Here is a 19,234-nt window from a genome sequence, read left to right as displayed (position 1 = left end):
GGGCATTCGGTAGCGCGAGCTGCCGCTGAGAAGGTTAGTTCTCACCGAAGCGAAGCAAAGGTATAGAGCCATCCGCAGCATAAACATTTGTACTCATAAAACGAATTTGCCAGAAAGAAATAGCAAATCTTGTTGGAGCTGTAATGACTCGAATGACCCCAATCTGCACTGCGTAGAAGGTCTACCAAATTACATGCACAGGAAGTTGAGCATATAACAGCACATGGTAAATAGTAGAGAAGCACAATCAAGCCATAATACCTTCCAAAAGACAAATACAACTATATCAAACATGCAAAGACCAATTTTATATAAAGTCATACTATAAAACTAATTTTATTGATGCACTGATAGTGTTTGTATAAAAAGATGGACAATGAAGACCATTACTCCAATGCAGCCAATGCTTCCAATACCTGAATGATTTGTCGCGGTGTATTGACATGCCAATTGGCATGTGTCTTCTTTTCTGATGGACCCACCGTGATGGAATATAAGCTCGAGTCTTGCTCTTGCCAAATGACATGAGGTGTAATCGTACTTTTGGGAGAGACGTTGGGTGAAGACACTCTCAAAGCAGTAGGAGAAGAGATTTGCTTTTGCTGGTAATGAGCCGCACTCAATGCTCTAAACATGTCTTCATCCGTCTTGTCATCGCCAGCACACATGACCAGGTTGGTATCTGAATTCTTGGATAGAATGCGCTTCACAATCTCTCCCTTGTTCACTGACATGGGTCGAACTTCCAAGTTTTTCTTGCCAACCAGGATTTCTACAGGATATTTAGACACAATGGCATTCTCCAGATGGTTTTGGCACTCTTTGGCTTGGAAGGCACTATGTATAAACGCTTGTTAATCTACTGCTTGTTATGCTTTATTATGCGATCTAATACGCCTACCCATATTCAGCATCTGCCATGCGATAGTGCCAGGTAATAGACGATTTCTTGTGCTCGACAAAACTGCCTTGGGTACGTTCTGTATAGTAATCAAAGATCTCCTCTACATCTGCCTTCCAGCTCATATCCATGCCATCAGCAATGCTCTTCCATTCACTGGATCCAACCTCTTTCAAGTAACATCCATGCTCTGCACTGAGTCCAATATTTGTAATATTGCTTCCCAACCACTCATCCAGGACAACTTGATCTCTTCCAGACACTACCCAAACAATATTCTTGGGATCATTGCACAGGAATTGCAGTGCTTTGAGCATATCGTGGCCCGGTTTAGCGTCTGAGGGCACCGAGACAATAGGCGTTAGTGTACCCTAATGCAGATTTGTCCATCAGTACCGTATACCTGACACACTTCCAAATATTCTACTTACATCGTAATCGAAAAACATGATTCTCTTCTTTGCAGATGTGTAGTCTTGAACCAGTTTTTGTATGTCCAGTTTGGGTGTAGCATGCGATTGAAGATCCTGTTGTTGGCTGACACTCACCAAATGCTTGATAAACGAATGTGCCCAGAAATCAGCAGTATGACTAGTAACATGGCTGTAAAGCTTATCATGGCGCGTTGTTCTTTCTTCTGTAGGCATGGTCAAAGCGTCATTGATGGCTCGTGCAACACCAGCCAAATCGTAAGGGTTCACCAAGATGGCTGCATTCAAAGAACCTGCCGTACCAGCGAATTCTGAAAGAATCAAGGGTCCTTGTTCTGGTTTATCATGTTGACAGAGAACATATTCATACGATGTTGTGTTCATGCCATCTCGGCTACAAGTAATCAGGGCAAGGTCAGCCACGGACAGCAGGGCATAGTACTCATCACGGTCGATATCTTGGTGGTAGTAATGGCACGGCACAAATGCAATGCTGCCAAATTCACTATTGATATGGCTGACTGCCTCTGAAATCTTGGCTTCCAACTTGGAGTGGTCACCATGTGTAGGCGTAGCGACCTGGATCAAGACCACATTGTTGCGCCATTCAGGGAAGTCTTTGAGGAACTTTTCAAAAGCATGTAGCTTCTGCAAGATGCCCTTGGTGCTGTCAAGCTTATCGCGCCCCACAATAATCTTCTTTCCAGCATACATGTCACGGATAGCATCCATTTTAGGCTGAACACCGGGTTGTTTACAGAACTGAGCTACTCTATTGCAATCCACACCGATAGGAAATGCACCCACTGAAATCATGGTGCCATTGTAGCTGACACCCACCTGAGTTGTTTCGCAGCCCAGAACGCGAGTGCAAGACGAAATGAAATGCCTGGCATAAGAGTAGGTCTATATACATGTTGCGCGCATAACTGAGTGATTGGCTATACATGCTTTGAGAACTTGTAACGTACCTGAAACCCAATGAGATTTGCACCGAGCATGCCCTGAAGGATTTTATTTCGGGCTGTTATGTAATCATGGAAGAATAGAAAAGGTTAATTTCTTGTACTGTGCATAATCAGAGATATACACTATACGCACTTTGTAAACAACGGAATATCTCAGAGCTTGGAAATGTAGCATGAACGAAAATGCCAATAGCCGCATCAGGAAGTTTCTCACGGATCATTTCAGGGACCAGCAATAAATGGTAGTCATTGATAAAGACTAAAGTATAGCATGAATATACTCCTGTCACTGTAATAGATGCTGGAATCACTTACTGATATCATTCTTTTGGTATCTGTCAATGATAGTGTCTGCAAATTGACGGTTCACAGCAACGTAGTCATCCCAATGACGCTTCTCGGCTCTACTATCACCGGAAGAGGATTGAACTAAATAATGAAACACAGGCCACAACACTGTTTTTGTATTACCATAAACAATAAAAGATGAGGTCATTCATCTATTCTTATAGAACAAGCTGATAATCATCATCACGTACCTTGTTTACAGTATCCTTCGTAATGGCCGTGAGATTTCTTTTGATCCAGAAAGATAGGCACTATATGGCCCGTTTCCCATAAGAGCGATTGAAGCTTTACCTTGTCCTCTACAGCCAATGTGTCTGTTGCAATCTTGTTGCGAGTACCTTGCTCTCGGATAGGACCCGTCCAACCAATATGAAGCGTTTCATTATCCTTGCGCAAGCTCTGTATACCAGCATACAAGGCTTGATGACCCCTTCTTTCAACCACAGTCCAGTCAGCTGCGTGAAACTTCATACGAAGAGTAACACCTCGTCTGTGATGACGAGCCAATTTGGAGATGGGAGCAGCTGCAACTGGATCAGCTGTACAGTCCTCTTTACCAGGAGTAATAGCCTTTGAGTTATCAGCAGCATGTGGAGATCTTGGTGGTGAGATGGGATACTGATCTTGCTGGTCGAGAGTGTGTTGATGTGAGCGCAAAATGTTGTAGGGTATTTGATGTGTTACATTTATGATACGTCCCTGGATCTCGGGTAACTGGCCCGATAAAGGCAGATAGTGTGCCACCTTTTCAGCTGTGAGAGAAGCGTCTGTTAACATTTGAATTGGATACAGAGAAGAGACGAAAATAAAGAAGATCAATACTAGAGGTATTTATACTTTTTTTGATTTTCCATCACGGGTTTCAACGAGCTTGTTGTTGTTGGGGAGTACAATTAGAACAAGAAGATGTGCCTAGGATGATGGGGCCTCTCTACATAACATGATGGTCGACCCGGATTGCTTCGGTAAGCATCTTCTCTCTCCTTTTTCGCCTAGTAGTAAAGCATATGATAATCTGCGTTTGCCACTCTCTGAATCTGCTTTTGATCACGTTTAGGCTTTTATGAATTGCTTTGCTGGTTCTCCATCATTACAAAAAAGGTGTAATCGGGTTAATCTAAACCTTTTAATTGCGCGTGATCTCATATTGTGTACTGAATTTTCTCCATGTAACCATCCTTCATCATGAGGTTGATTCTCTATAAAAAAAAAGAAAGAAGGGTCATGTCATTTGTATAGTCTGGGGTTTATCACGGCTCTTCCAATAAGTACATGCATGTTTAATCTATCTGATCTATCAAGGTATCTGTATGGGAACTACCCATGTTGTATGGCCCGGGAGATGCAGGTTGCTATAATAGTGATTTGAGGTATTTAGGATTCCATTACCAAATTATACTACGAGGTCTGCTATTAATTAATACTATTACTCTTGATTGCCCAGATCTTTATACAATAGGCATTGTGGTACACAAAATACCTACATGGGGGGGGGGGGTGGCATGCTGTCCTGACCGTTATATGTATACTTTATCTGTGCTGACAACGTTTTGACCATCAACAACCACATCATTATCTTGCGACATTGAAACAGCATTTTTTTTTTTATTTTTTTTTTGCGCAGAAATGCATCTTTTCCTAGCTCAAAAGGATGTGTCATCGACTAATAACTCTAAAAAGGCCTTCTCTACTTATAGAGCCAAGGATAATGTATAGTTTAGAAAATCTACATTGAATATACATGCTCAATCAGCTGGATGTAGCACTTTACACAAGGAATATTTTGGTAATACACACAGTGAGTGGCAAGTATGCTGAATAAACTTAATAGCTGGAAGTTTTGATTCGGCATGCTTCACATTTGGAACCGTTCCTCGTAGCATATGTCTTCTACAAAAAGCCTTATCTTGCAGAGATCAGCTCACGGGCTCGTGTCTTTATTTACGCTTGCAACAAGCACTTACTCCTGGACCAAATACCAAAATGGTAGATTTACGTGAAGCGGAGAGACGGTGTAATGAACTGAGAGCGAGAGGAAAAGGGGGGGGGGCCAATGAAACTCCAGATTGACAATTCATTTGCTCTTTCTCTCCATCAAACAAAAAGATATAACATGCAAATTGAGAAACTGCTCCTATTCATCACACTCTACAGCATTGCGATAGCACGGTTTTTAGGTGGGTCTGGTATACACAGTAATTGGTGAATGCATCCACCAACATGTGTCAAATTAGTTCAAGCAGAGGACATCGCAACTACTTTATATCCTTACATCTATACCAACTTAAACAACTGGCCCTGTGTACGTCTACTTAATGCAACAGGAACCATAGGCTGTCATTGTAACTATATATATATACTCATAAAACTACGCGTCTATTCGCTAATGTGCACATCACAGCCTTAAAGAAAAAGAGTGGCGTATTATATCAAATCAACACACAGGACGACATTGACGATTTTACATCTAGAAAGCCACATGGTGATTATGCGCTTGTGTTGCCATATTACCTATTAACCAAAGCCAACATTGATTCGCTCGCAAGCACCGGCAAAGCGACAGGCTTGGTCATCTTATTGACAGAAGCGTCAACTGCAGCACCATCACTGACTTCTCCTGACTCGACCTGTCCAAATTGCGAGTTTGGGCTTTATGCCAACGACACCGATAGATACGAATGGAACACTCAGGCCCAAAACTTGATAGAGCAGACGTTTGATTTTCCCATCTTTGCTATCAAGCCAGAAGATACCACATCTCAAAAAGTATACGATTTCATTACAAGTGTAGGTGCTTATAGGATGGGAATCATGCACCACACACACACACACACTCAATTCAAACACGTCTAGAGTATAGCTGTCAACGTAGCCAACGAATACAAAAACTATCCCTTGAAAGCCATTGACTTCGATTTGTTCATGTGGGCCGCTGTCAATTCAGAAACGTGTCTACGAAGAGGATGGTGTCAGGTCGTAGGCGGCATGTCGGTCTATTCTACACCATCGCTCAATATCTCTGCTGATGATAAAAAGCCCATCGTGGTGGTCTCAGCAAGCATGGATAGTCGATCTCTGTTTCACGATTTGACCGTGGGCGCCTCAAGTGACGTCTCTGGCATGGTCACTGTATTGGGCATTGCGGATGCTTTGAGCAGAGTAAGTACAGGTAACAAGAAGCCATCCGTTTTATTTTTGGTATTCACATCTGTATCATAGGCACCCGCACCGCTGGATCAGCTGCCAAAGCATATTCTATATACATTATTCACTGCAGAATCGTGGGGATTTGCTGGCTCACAACGGTTTATCAAGGACATATCGACACCCTTTGTATGTACAAACGCTACCAGAGCCACACCATGTCCCTATGCCAATGCACCATGTACATTTCCTTGCGTCAGAAACACACACTTTCAAAACATCAACTTCGACAACATTGAATCTATATTCGAGTTTCAGTCTGTCTCCGGCATCAATTCCAACTACACAGATGGTTACTATGTGCATGTGGATGATGCACAGCAGTCGCAATCCCTCATCATAGCGTTGCAGCCCCATACCAACATAAAAATAGCTTCAGCAGACGGTGTGGATCGCAAACTGCCTCCCAGTAGCGCCATGAGTTTTTTGCAAAAGAAGAGAGATATAAAAGCGGCTGTTATTACAGATTATCAAAAGCAGCTTGGCAGTTACTACAACAGCGACATGGATGATGGCTTGGACATCTCAAAGGCAACAGACTCTATTTGTGGGCTGGTCAATTCAACAGCAAACGCCATCTACAACCAAGCATCAAATGGAAATCTGACAAGCCTAATTACTGCAAATTGCACATTGATCTCTTCCATGCTCGACTGCTTGATATCCAACTTTTCATGTCCATTCATGCAAAACTATTTTAATGGTATATCTAGAGTGTAACCCATGAAAATGCTCTTAACTAACAACATGCTTTGTTTAGTTACTGCTGTGTCAAGAATACCTCATTACACCTCTGTTTACTCGTTTCAAAACCCTCAACCTCAACTTTTACAGCGGTTCGCATTCAGTTTTTTGAGTGGCGCAACTGGAAAGCAACGTGTGGCAGACAATGGGCAGCCTGTGCAATGTCAAACGATCAAGGATTGTGCATCGGGCGAATACTGCATCAAACAACAATGCACCACCTCACTCACCACCTACCATGAAGCGTATGGTACAGGATTACAGTACGATGAAAGCACTGGATATGTCAAGGTAGTGGATCCAACCAAGGGCACATGGACAGAGAGCACGTAAGTAGGACACACATCACTCCATGACATGACCAAAGCACTCAAGTGGCCCTTTTCTAGGTGGGATTCCCCTGCAATGCGCATATTTTCCATCACCTCCACATCACACCAAATAGTTGAATTTGTAGTTGGATTACTGTGGATGTTGGCTAGTTTTACCACTGTTTTATTTGTTAAAAAGTACCTGAAAAAGACACTGAAAACTGAATAAAAATGCTGGTATTTAGAGACTTGAAATGTGAGACCTTACTAGGACATTCGATATATTGTGTAACAGTTAAATGAGGATTCTAGTATGAATTTCCTTGTAAATGTTTGTTTGAACAATGCCTGTCGCTGTGCTGTTGTCTGTTTTCTTTGCTCCAGTACTTTTGTCGTTCCTGTTGCTTGAACGAGTAGATCCATCGCTGCTGCTATGCTTTAATCGTTTGTTGGGCAAGGCGTCGTCAACCAAACTATCTTCAAACGCAAATAGGGATGATGTAGAACTTGTCCACAGCGAATACATGGATTCAATGGAAAGTCCTCTGAATAAAGCCGGAGGTGCATTGGCAGGTAATGTCGCCGATGGTTGTTCTTGTTGTTCTTCTTGGCCTTCCTGCACTGCGCAGTTGTTTCGAGGTGATGAAGGATGAGAAGCCTCATTTTGCTGACCATTGTCTTTACCAGGAGTTGTGCCACTTTCCCATTCCAAACTACTGGGTGCCTCTAAACTGGGTGCTGCTTCTAGACTACTTGGCTGATCCAATACTCCCGGTTCCTCTTCTGTTGTTGTTGTTACGGCTGCTGGTTGTTGAGAGTTTTCGTGAGAGGATTGATCCAGAGGTGAATCTGGCATGAATACAGACCAGTCTCCATCATCAATACCATCATTGAACAACCGAGAGAGCGATACACTCGGCAGTAAAGCAGGCGGTAAATCAGTTGATTCTTTTGTATTGGTTGCATCGTTTGATAGCTCATGGTTGTTGGTAGTACTTTCGGTGATAATGACAGGCTCTGTGATGTTGAGTTGCTTTTGAGCTGCTGCCTCTGAAGGATCACAAGTCGAAGCGGGCAGAAGAGACCATTTTGCTTGATCTGATTCTTTTGAAGACATGGAAATGGAATTGGGTGATAAATGGAAATTGGGATCGATAACCAGCAGGTGAAGCAGCGTTTCCTAGTCATCATCTGGTTCAGCTCTTATTTGTCATAAAAGCATGTCAGCAACAAGTTGTTATGAAACTCACCTTCTCGACTGGCTTGTTGTATGTCTTTTTCAATTCAGTCATGATTTCGTTAGTACTTAGATCTGTTTGAGCCTCGTTAAATAAGACTACAATAGCAGATGCGAGTTCATGGTCCACGCCAGTGTCATGATGATCGTTGGGTGTGGTAATCTCAGACTCCTCTCCTCCATCGTCGTCTCCTCGCTGGCTTGGGTATCGTGGTTGAATGAAATTGTCAGGCAGAATAAACACAAAGGTGGTACCATTGATCTCAATCAAGGAACCCGTTTTTAGCACAGTTGGTTTATCTCGCGGTTTTTTATCCACATGGTTGATTTTGACACCGTTTCTTCCGTAGACATACAACTCCCATCGCTCTCTTCGTGCACTGAATCGTATCTCACAATGTCGTCTTGAAACAGTATTGGAGTCGACGAAATCCACATGCACCAGCTGCTCTTTTCGCGTGCGTTTCTGTCCAGGTGCAGCTGTGGCGGATCTGCCGATGACGATACGAGGTTCGCTAATGCAATAGGTCCAGTTGGAGCCAGCTAAAAGTGGATAGCGATGCGCTGTGTTGGGTGGAACGGAGGGTGTGTTTACTTTGACAGTGTGCGCTGATTCTGTGAGTAGATGGTAGCCTTTGGATAGTTCTGGATCATTAAACTATGGCGGATGCTGTTAGCAAAGCATGTCGTCACTTGAGTTCTAGTAAACTTACAGATGTATTCGTAATGGATTTTGACATGAGTGAGAAGAAGCAAATAAGAAAAAAAAACAGAGGCTAAAAAAACAGAGGCTAAATTTTTGATTGAAATATTTCAAGGAGTTTATTGGTTGTTTCCTCATGGTATTTTATGCCTTCATTGGACCCTCTGCTGCAACTGGCAATCCAAATTCATCCAACTTGACATCGTGTTGCTATATGTTGCGGTTAGAGTCTGTTCCATCCATTTTATCACACACGCTATATATTTACCAATTTGGGATCTGTTTCGGCTGTCTTGGGAAGATCAAGCTCATCTTCCTGCAAGTAAGACGGAACTTCTTCGTCCTCAAATTCTAATTCATCACCGAGCGCATCCAGTTCTTGTTAAAGTGTGAGTCGTCTCATTAATACACTAGCTCGCCCCTTTCTCAGACTCACCTGCTTCGAGGTCGTCCTCGTCAATATCGTCAGGTAAATTGTATGATCTACCCAGTGTTTCTTGAACCTCGTTTGCTTGTTCCATCAAATCCTCCATTTCGTCTTGTAATTGCTGCAGTAAAACTATCAATGCATGGCCCATTTGCAGTCATAAGCACATTGCAACTTACGTCAATCTTGTCCAAATTTACATTCTTGTATTGCTTCTTCATTTCCTTGTTGGCAGTCTGCATAGCATCCACAGTAGCCATTACATTACGTAAGTTCTCTGTTGTCATTTGCGCTTGTTCCATATTGAATGATTGTTGTTGCAAGTTATCACGTTGCGCTTCGTAGCTATCATCCCGTTCAATATCTCGCTTCCTTTTCTCCAATAATGCCTACTTACAGCTTCTTTTGCTTTAAAACTCGAAGTGCTTTTTGTTGCACAGTTTTCTAGTTCACATCAGTACACTACAGCGATAGCCATCGCACATCAGCTTACCTTGGCTGGCCCATCTCGCATCTTTTTCAGCTGGTCTCTGTATCTTGTAAGTTCGGCATCGAGTTTCTTTACTTTGACTTCGACTGCGTCAACTCGCACATCGGTCTATTGAAAAAGTAGCATGAGCAACAAAATTGAAGATAGATTGTACAAGAACTATACATTAGAGATTGCATCATTTAAAGTGGGTTTGGGAATCTTTTTTCCAGAGCCAAAGAGTCTGTTCATGCTGCTGTTTTGTTAGATGAGATACAAATAGAGGGGTAAAAAAAAACGAGAGAGAGAGAGAGAGAAAGAGAGAAAAAGAAGAAGGCGTTGCTGTATAACAAGTCGGTCAAGAGAATTGATGTTGTAATAACCTACATGTGGAACTAGATACACCCCCTTTAACAGCATTGGAAGATCAATCCAATGCCATCTCCACATGACATGTCATGTCATTGCCTTTTGATTTCGCTGGGCATCAGATGATATGGCTCTTAATGTCTTTCTGAAGGATATCCAAGCGCATGGAGCAATCAATACAACCAATTTCTTCTTAAACAGAGTGGCCAAGCACATGCATTCAGCGAGCAAAGAGGTTCCATCAAGTGAATAAATTTCAGCGTACCCTGTGCCTGAAGTGCTGCTCAAAAGAGAAGTTCATTCGTCCATTTGCTATGATCAAACACAGAAAATGCTTCTTGAGGTTCTGATAGTATTACACACATCAAGTGCACCTCTAACAATGGGACTCATGGGTATTGCTCCACAGAAAATGTCCTGACAAATCATGTAATCAACTTTTTGAAAGCTCACATCTTTTGATTCGTCAACACATGAACTAGTCAGTCCACGTTAATCGGAAAGACATATTACTAATAGCCATCCATGGTCGTTTTCTCGATACCTTGTATAATGATAACTCAACCTGGATTAATAGCCAGCACATTTGGGCGATCATTTAGCGTAGTAATACAACGAGCAGCCAACAAGGCGAAACTCCTCTTGGCTCCTACACATCACTTTATGTTTACTATTCGAGTCTCCGCGATTGTCCCCTAAAATAGATTTCGCATCCTGTTCTTGTTCTTCTTTCTTCTTTCTCTCATTCTTATATTTTCGAGATAAACATTTAGAAAAAATGGCTACTGAATCTGTTATCCTTGTCACTGGCGGCTCTGGCCTTGTTGGTGAAGCCGTCAAGTGGGTCATTGAAAACGACCAGAGCAAACGTTACGGTAAGAAGGAAAATGAAACGTGGATCTTTTTGTCCTCCAAGGATGGTGATTTGAGGTAAGTCAACCTTTGATCTCGGGGCAAAATAACGAGACGAGAAAGGCTGATGCATCTTTACAGAAAAGAACAAGATGTCAAGGCTATTTTTGAAAAGTACAAGCCTACTCATGTTATCCATTTGGCTGCCATGGTCGGTGGTTTGTTCAAGAACATGAAGTACAAGCTCGACTTTTTGCGCGAGAATATGCTCATGAACGACAACATCTTATGGCAATCCAAGGAATACAATGTAAGTTGAACAAGAGGAACGGAAAGGGTGGGCACACGCTTATCTAAAGCGCTCTGTTGTGTTGTGTATCTAGGTCAAGAAGGTTGTTTCTTGTCTTTCCACTTGTATCTTCCCCGATAAGACCACTTATCCTATTGATGAGACCATGGTCCATAACGGCCCTCCTCATGAGTCCAACTTTGGTTACGCCCACGGTAAGCGTATGATCGACGTTTATAACCAGTAAGTACACATTTTAGCGGGAAAATCATCCAGTCAATTACAATAATTTGCTCATGTGTAACCTCTCCTTTCATTTTAGTGCCTACCACGAGCAATTTGGCTGTCATTTCACCTCTGTTATCCCCACCAACATTTTCGGTCCTCATGACAACTACAATCTTGAAGGCTCTCATGTCTTGCCTGGCTTGACCCATAAGTGCTATCTCGCAAAGAGTAAGTCTTTTTGTTGCTGACGTATAAGCTGTATACTGATGTTGTCCATAGAGAACAACACTCCCTTTGTTGTTTGGGGTTCCGGTAAGCCTCTCCGTCAATTCATCTACTCTCGTGATTTAGCCAAGCTCTTCATCTGGACTTTGAGAGAATACGAGGAAATTGATCCCATTATCTTGTCTGGTAACTATTTTTTTTTCAGTGCGTGTATTTAGGAATAATGTACTAAGTTGAGTATTCTAGTTGGCGAAAAGGACGAAGTTTCCATCAAGGATGTTGCTGATTCTATTGTCAAGGCTATGGATTTCCAAGGCGAATACGCTGTAAGTATTAGATGGTATCTTTTGATAGTATAGCAATCTCATCTCGAGACACTAGTTTGATTCCACCAAGGCTGATGGTCAATACAAGAAGACTGCCAGTAATGAAAAGTTGATGAAGTATATCCCTGATTTCGAATTCACACCTTTCGATGTTGGTAAGTGGATGAATCTGTTGAATGAATAGGGACACACACTCACATTTTGCCCAACCATCTAGCTATCAAGGAATCAGTCGATTGGTTCGTTGAGAACTATGATACCCTTCGCAAGTAGAGGAAGCAATTTTTTGTGTAATAAAATCACTAGATGCAGACTATCTAATGCGTCTGACATGTCCAGCGTGCCTTACAACCACTATCATTTCACTAATAAACTGTATCATTGTGTTACGATGTATCGACACAACAGTGCGCCACTTTACCTAATATCTTCAGCTGAATATTTGGATGTAACAGCATGCGCTGAATCTAGGTCAATGAATACAGTGTCTTTACGCCTTTGTATTATAACAAAATACGCCTATTGACGAGCAAATATAGGAAATACTGCTAAATCTGACAGCTTTCGAGCCTTAATATCTTGACATGTAGGCCATTCTGAGCCACTGGAATGACGCCAAATAATTATATTCGAGTAGAAGTAACTTTCTGACGCCTTTGCTCAACTTTTTGAGACCCAAAAAACATGCGGTACTCCTCATGGTTTTCATCAAAAATCAAACGATCGCGTTTTTCACCGTGAAAGTGAAGACTTTTACTATGGTACATATTGAACCAAATTGTTTCTCTAAATCCAAAGCAACTCGTGAAACTTTGTTTCTTGGACCTTTATATGGAAAATTTCGACATTTTGGCCAAAAACCTCATTTTATATTTTCAAACATTGCTCGGTAAGTTTATTTAAAACACATATTTTAATTAGTACCATTAGATGCGCGTTGAAAAGTACTTCAAAAATGTAATAGGAAGTACGGGCTGATCATCACAGCTTTTATAGTCGAATCTCTCAGAATAGATTAAAGACGTCGAAAAAAGATAACATTTGGCCAATCTTAAACAGAAAAGGCCTACTGAGTTTGAATATATTTTGGCAGCGGCGGCAATGGCGCTCCCGCTGGCTGACCAGAATGCCTTTCTAATGATGGCAATGATGATTCTGTGTAAAGTCATATTATTTCATTGAACTTGCTAGTATGCAATTCTTAATTCAAATGCTTTAGAAAAGCTTTAACTTTAGATCAGGCCTTGCCGAGAATTAGGCATTTGGAAATTTAATCTAGTTTCAACCAGAGACGTCTTGTTGCAAAGTTTGTCATGGCGCATTTTTCGCCATTACACTTTGTGGCGGTTCGTTTGTAGGGTATGTCTATTTGTTTGTAATTTTCGATAGGGCTGCTTTTACTATATTCAAGATCCAGGAAAAGGTTTCAACTCCATTAGTGTATAAAGAATATGCTCACTGCGGTACGAGCAAGAAAGATCCGCCAATGTATAGCTATTCGAGACGACTTTGCGGCATGTATTGACTGCTGCTCTTTGTCTACCAAATTCGCTCTGACGTTTATACAATAGAGCCTTCAATAAAGTAGGATTTAACATCCTAGTAAGCATAGATGAATTTGGATAAATTGCAAATATTCGTAACACTCGAGACGTTCAGCTCCTATACCTACTTGTTATTCAAACAAACATGTATGCAAGCGTATTTTTGTAATTCCAAGTATACTATATATATATAGATAAAGGGTCATTGAATCATATTCGTCACTTTACTCTACTTTTCTAAAATGGTATTCCTTATCATCGGCTATCTGCTCTTCTTGGCTACTACCTCTGTTTTCACTCAAGCCACTAAAGATTTTGTCACCAAGTCCTGTGCCAACAACAAGCACTTGTCACTGTGAACAAGGTTTCACTCAAGTTGTTGAGGCTAGAGAGTGCTTCTGTAGAAGAAAAGTGAATTGTGCAGGAGTTACACACAAGAATACCCTATTTATGGCAAGAACTACAGTGTAGAACAGCCTAATCATGTCTTGTGTGATGGAATTCGCCAGCATTGTTCTGTATACACATGGAACAGATTCTGAAATGAAGCCAAAACCAAGAAATGCAAGTATTAGTGTCAAATGATTGACAACGGTAGTTCTTTGGGCCGTATCAGTGACACTATTGTATTCAACTCGTGAATCAATAAGTGAACATATGCTTTAAACCAGCTTTTAGCTTAGAATTAGTGCAGAGATGCATGATAAACTATGTTGAGAACTAAGACATTCACGCATGGAAATCTAGTTCATTTTAAATACGAGAAACAGTCGAGCTGGCAAATTCAACTCATAAATTAGACAAGCAAACCATTTTTGATTGTTGTATAAGCTGAATAAACATATTTATCTTTCAACATCTACCCTATCGTCGCAAAATATTGCGCACATCTTCAAATGAGGTAGCTGAGATATATCACTGTTGATACCATAACGTGTAAATGCGTAGAAGTATAAATCATACGGTATCGCGAAATAAATGGTGTGACTTGACTAGTGCTATAAAGCTCTGATACCGAAGTTGTTAGTTGAGCAGCGAAGATTAATGTATATTTGTCAATGGTAGAATGGTCCGGGTAGAATGATTCGCAATCTTGTTGGTTACATGTTGCTCAGCAATTTATATATATATATATATATAACGGCTGCTTCGAAGATTGCTTGATGGAGAGCGATAGATGAAATGACCATGATGATTCATCTCGACCAAATCGATGCATTGCTATCAAGGCATTTGAATGAACTCCCTAGGGTACGTGCTCACTCTGATCAAGACAGGCGAGGAATGCCTTGCATTTATGCAATCGCAATGCCTCTGAAGAGATTTGTAGCCATTAGCACTCCGAGTAATTGGAGACACAAACTCTGCAAAGGAAAAAATAGAAAGAGTTCCACCCCCCACCCATGAGGGATTTTTAATATTTTTTTCTTTTTTGTCTGTTTGAAAGTTTCTGAAAAACCATTATTTTAATGCTGATTAACGGTGAAAAGTGGGCCTGTGGTAAGTTGACATGATAGTGCCTGTGTCTGTTAAACCAATGGTTAGTTAATGTCTACATTTATACATTACAGAAACATGCATCAAGGTATAATTTGATAGAGGAAGGAATGATGAATGGGAAATGCTTATTTTTATCCATGATAGGGCCATCGAGCAACACATTGCAAACACACAGATCGCAAATTGATCTCTATCAAAAAGAAAGGCAGACCTGCAACCCAATGCAAACGATGTAGAGAACTGCGAGTGCTAAGGCAGCTTCATGTCAAGTGCGATTGCGAGGATTCAGGTAAGGATTGAGAGACAATTTGTATTCAATCACACTTAAGATCGCAAATCAAGGTCCAGGTGTGACGAAAAAGAACAGCAATAGCAATTCCAGTCCTAGCCTATCTTCAGGTACATGATACATCACCTTTTAATCCATGCCATCCACACTGATTTACAGGTTGTAGTAGCTCCTAGAAAGAGAAAAAAGGTAGAATCACTGCGACCTCTTGCGCCCAAAATATCAGAATCCAAAGGCTGCTGCAATAGTAGTAAACCACTGCCACCACCATCTTCATCGTCGCCATCAACACCTGCCCCATCAACACCCACTACGCCCATAGCGCATGTTACACCAGAACCAGTCAGCAGTTGTTGTAGCAAGAAGTCGCTACCATCTACAGCTACATCTACACCGCCGCCGCCTCCTGCTATTGCTTCATTATCATTCATACCAGCAGACATGGATTCATCGCCCTCAATATTACCGCTCGAACCTGTTCCACTTCCTGTTATTCCTCCACCATCATCATGCTGTGGACCACCATCTAAAAACCAGCAAGGCGAGACCATTCGAGTGGTGACATGTCGATGTGGTGATTCTTGCGCCTGTATTGGCTGCGATGCACATCCTTCCAGGGCAATGAAAGAAGGAAAAAACGATGTGTATATTGGATTTGATACATCAGTAAATAGCAATAAACGACGTCTCTCCATTGCAGCCATCTGCGCAACATCCTCAGCATCGACTCCAGCAACCAGGACATTTGCACCATTTCTTTCACAGCAACAACAACAAGACCATCCTACCTCTATACTAGCTGAAGACGGCACTGTGTTATGTGGATGTGGATGCTCAAGAGCGTTTGCAGAGTGCTCAGATTGTTTCCGCGAATTATGCGATGGCTACTTCAATTAAGGCTCTTGTTCCAATTTATTAATACTACTACTACTACTACTGCTACTATTACTGCTTGCTAATATAACTAATACGATGGCTATTCCTGCTGGGCGATGGAGATCTTGATTTCTCAAGCGTGAAAGGATCAAGATATTGGCTCTTTTTTCTATATTGCTGCTGTTGCTGCTGAATTTGCTGGAAACTAATGTTGTGTGATCCCGGTTCAGGCAATTTACCCAGCAACCCTTCAATCTTCACTTTGGATGTATCTAATTTGGGCTTGATTCTCTTTGAATCTGCCTTTTCTTGCTCTAATTGCTTTAATAAATCCATGCCTGACATGCTTACATTGCTTCTACTTTTATGTTGCTGCTGTTGATGATGATGATGAGGATGATGAGGATGATAATAGTGTTGCTGTAATTGTTGCTGTTGTTGTTGGTATTGAAACTGTGCAAGTTGAGCTTGGTGTTGCTGCTGTTTTTGATGCAGTTGTTGAAGGTGTGTGCCTTCGACCAGCGTTAAAACGGGTCCTGCATTGGGGTTTGTCACTAGCGCTCTGTCATCATCATCGTCATCGTCCTCCTCTTGCTGGTAGCTTTGATATTGCATGTAGTTAGCATAATCCTGGTATGCATGGTTATCATTAGGATGCAGTCTATTCCCTCCTGCAAGACTGGCCGTGTGTTGCTTCTCCCCTCCTGCTCCCTGCTGCTGTTCATGCTCATCCTGTTCCTCTTCAGAGTCTTCATCATCGCTGGGTAGTGGGCGGCTCTTTCTCATTGGTTTTGTCATTGAGGGCGTTGAGATGGCTAATTTCTGTACACCACCACGAGGTACCTTGTTGATTTCATTATCAGAATCTTGCTCCTCATCCTTCTCGTCCTCCTCATCCTCCTCTTCCTCTTCGTCGTCACTGGGCATGCATTGCTTGTTGCGGCTTACTGATCTTGGAGTCATCCCGGGACGCTTCAATGATGCTACATACATAAACGCATCAGATGCCATGTTGCCCAATGCGATAGTACTATCGAGTATACAAACCTTGTGGAGCCTGCTGGCTGATCTGTTGTCGATCACTTTTCAAATCAAGCACTGGGCTCGGTGAATCAAACGATAAATGGGAAAAATTAATGTTGAACTTTTCAAGCGAAGAAGACATGATGGATGTGTGTCCAAGGCAAGGGAAAAGAGGAAGAAAAGAAGAGAAAATGAAAAGCGAGATAAATCTGTTCTTTTTATATACACTTGCTTTGACATCCCAGCAAGGATGTACTACTACAGGCAGGAGTCAAGGAAGGGGAGGAGAGGAGTTTCCGTGTATCAATTTACCACTTATTGGTGCAACGTGGTTTCTTATTTATAGATTGGAGAAATTACATATTTGTTCAATTTATTGTACACACTTAGTGCTGGTATTTTATCCTCTTTCTCTCTTCTGTCAAGGTCTTTAGTTGCAGACGTTTTCTTGGCCAGATGCCTTGGTGTTGAGAATCAAGGCGACAATGAGACCGTAAAGACCCAAAACTTCAGCGAAAATCAAGATCAAAATCTATGTAAACAAGAAAATAAGGGTCAGTTTTGTTTCATCTCATTGGTGTCTAGCTATCCCCCATTTACCATGCCAACAAACATTCTAGGCTGTTGAGCGGTTGCACGAACACCAGCATCACCAGTAATACCAATTGCAATACCAGCTGTTGGTGATAAAATACACAATGTCAATGTCAGCTACTCTATTTATGAAGGACGATCTTACCGGCAAGACAAGAGAGACCAACGCTGAGGCCAGCAGCCATTTGGATAAAGCCGCTGAACAAGGTTTGCTTCATAGCAACTATAACGACAAGCATGTAAGTATTCCGCGTGCTCTAAATTAAGAGGGTCAACTTACGTCCGCCAGATAAGAGAACGGATACGACCACACCGTAAATACCCAAGATACCAGCCATGACTACAGGGACAATGCACTTCAAGACCAAGTCAGGGCGCAAGACACCCATAGCAGAGAGGCCTACACCAGACTTGGCAGTACCGTAAGCAGCTCCCAAGCCTAAAAGGTCAAATCAAAGCCATGATCAATATCCAGGCACGGGAATGACTAAACGCGCGTTTCATCTCATGTACTTACAGCTGAAAACAATGGCTGCAGCGCAACCCATAGTACCAAAAAATGGAGCATAAACAGGACTATATCCAACATGTTAGTCAGTTATTCTTGTTGATGATGAAACTAGTATCTTGCTATTTACCAGTATTCAGACATTTTGTTTTATGGATTTATACTAGAGGTATATCTACAAAACACAGATGCGTATATAAGTACATTTGAAACAGAACAAGCCAGGATTGAAGGTGCTTCCTTACAGTTTTATAAAAAAAAAAGAAAATAGAGAGTGAGAGAGAAGAAAGAGAAGAGATGACACACAAACAAAAGCGAAACCAGAAAGCCATTTGCTGTCCGTATGTGAATGCCAATTTGGTCATTATTTCAACCTCCTCTAGATCAATAGTGTTGATTAAAAGCTCGCTACGTTTTATTCAAGCTTTTGAATTTATCATCTACCAGGAATTACGATGCAAGCACTTGCAATGACTCGCTTGGCACCTAATGTATCCGATGTTTGTACTGCATTCATAGTATAGATCTCTGTCGTCCCCGCCTCCTCTCCTCAACCCTTTATCATCAGCACTATGATCGTCGTTCCTGGACTAAATCTCGGCAGCATACACTACATGAACTCTGTTTTGCACTGTCTAGCAATACATATCCTTTGACGCATTCTGGGCAAGGAATTGCAGATGAATTGCTGTGTATCACACACATGAATAGTAGCCTACATTAAGTAAGGTGTCTGGGTGTACCGCTGAGATGCAGATCATGATGAATGTATTTCGCAGAGAGGGATATATGACCAAAACGGATTTTCTCATATAATTAGCGCACATTACTTTTCTCCCCCCTAACACTGATAGTTTCTTTTAGATCA

General features: G+C 41.7%; 8 protein-coding genes across 8 annotated transcripts; 3 read left to right on the top strand and 5 right to left on the bottom strand.

Annotated features, from left to right (window-relative positions):
* Positions 1-386: 386 nt before the first annotated feature.
* Positions 387-3,425, bottom strand: ATC70_003704 (uncharacterized protein; the record flags this gene model as incomplete). Its single annotated transcript, XM_064823059.1, has 7 exons — positions 387-837; positions 902-1,272; positions 1,333-2,238; positions 2,304-2,356; positions 2,434-2,559; positions 2,616-2,756; positions 2,840-3,425. The coding sequence occupies 7 exons, from the start codon at positions 3,423-3,425 to the stop codon at positions 387-389; spliced, it is 2,634 nt and encodes an 877-aa protein (XP_064679659.1).
* Positions 3,426-4,761: 1,336 nt separating this feature from the next.
* Positions 4,762-7,136, top strand: ATC70_003703 (uncharacterized protein; the record flags this gene model as incomplete). Its single annotated transcript, XM_064823058.1, has 7 exons — positions 4,762-4,825; positions 4,883-4,990; positions 5,050-5,435; positions 5,502-5,807; positions 5,868-6,555; positions 6,613-6,925; positions 6,986-7,136. 7 exons carry the CDS (start codon positions 4,762-4,764, stop codon positions 7,134-7,136), a joined length of 2,016 nt encoding a protein of 671 aa, XP_064679658.1.
* Positions 7,137-7,202: 66 nt separating this feature from the next.
* Positions 7,203-8,884, bottom strand: ATC70_003702 (uncharacterized protein; the record flags this gene model as incomplete). The annotated part of the gene is made up of 3 exons (XM_064823057.1): positions 7,203-8,087; positions 8,158-8,802; positions 8,858-8,884. The coding sequence occupies 3 exons, from the start codon at positions 8,882-8,884 to the stop codon at positions 7,203-7,205; spliced, it is 1,557 nt and encodes a 518-aa protein (XP_064679657.1).
* A 107-nt stretch (positions 8,885-8,991) lies between these two features.
* ATC70_003701 (uncharacterized protein) lies at positions 8,992-9,995 on the bottom strand (the record flags this gene model as incomplete). Its single annotated transcript, XM_064823056.1, has 7 exons — positions 8,992-9,057; positions 9,116-9,225; positions 9,284-9,395; positions 9,454-9,619; positions 9,672-9,718; positions 9,768-9,872; positions 9,930-9,995. 7 exons carry the CDS (start codon positions 9,993-9,995, stop codon positions 8,992-8,994), a joined length of 672 nt encoding a protein of 223 aa, XP_064679656.1.
* An 895-nt stretch (positions 9,996-10,890) lies between these two features.
* ATC70_003700 (uncharacterized protein) lies at positions 10,891-12,305 on the top strand (the record flags this gene model as incomplete). The annotated part of the gene is made up of 8 exons (XM_064823055.1): positions 10,891-11,042; positions 11,106-11,274; positions 11,348-11,496; positions 11,576-11,709; positions 11,761-11,892; positions 11,953-12,032; positions 12,088-12,187; positions 12,250-12,305. 8 exons carry the CDS (start codon positions 10,891-10,893, stop codon positions 12,303-12,305), a joined length of 972 nt encoding a protein of 323 aa, XP_064679655.1.
* A 2,740-nt stretch (positions 12,306-15,045) lies between these two features.
* Positions 15,046-16,262, top strand: ATC70_003699 (uncharacterized protein; the record flags this gene model as incomplete). The annotated part of the gene is made up of 5 exons (XM_064823054.1): positions 15,046-15,076; positions 15,148-15,161; positions 15,221-15,365; positions 15,419-15,475; positions 15,532-16,262. 5 exons carry the CDS (start codon positions 15,046-15,048, stop codon positions 16,260-16,262), a joined length of 978 nt encoding a protein of 325 aa, XP_064679654.1.
* A 48-nt stretch (positions 16,263-16,310) lies between these two features.
* On the bottom strand, positions 16,311-17,406 carry ATC70_003698 (uncharacterized protein; the record flags this gene model as incomplete). The annotated part of the gene is made up of 2 exons (XM_064823053.1): positions 16,311-17,224; positions 17,289-17,406. 2 exons carry the CDS (start codon positions 17,404-17,406, stop codon positions 16,311-16,313), a joined length of 1,032 nt encoding a protein of 343 aa, XP_064679653.1.
* A 288-nt stretch (positions 17,407-17,694) lies between these two features.
* Positions 17,695-18,510, bottom strand: ATC70_003697 (uncharacterized protein; the record flags this gene model as incomplete). Its single annotated transcript, XM_064823052.1, has 6 exons — positions 17,695-17,796; positions 17,865-17,941; positions 18,004-18,081; positions 18,139-18,297; positions 18,376-18,434; positions 18,497-18,510. 6 exons carry the CDS (start codon positions 18,508-18,510, stop codon positions 17,695-17,697), a joined length of 489 nt encoding a protein of 162 aa, XP_064679652.1.
* Positions 18,511-19,234: the final 724 nt, after the last annotated feature.

Source organism: Mucor velutinosus, assembly GCF_035048745.1.
Source record: "Mucor velutinosus strain NIH1002 chromosome Unknown tig00000165, whole genome shotgun sequence".
Lineage (NCBI taxonomy): Eukaryota > Fungi > Mucoromycota > Mucoromycetes > Mucorales > Mucoraceae > Mucor > Mucor velutinosus.
Note: the sequence above shows the minus strand (reverse complement) of the source record. Positions and strands in the feature narration are given on the sequence as shown.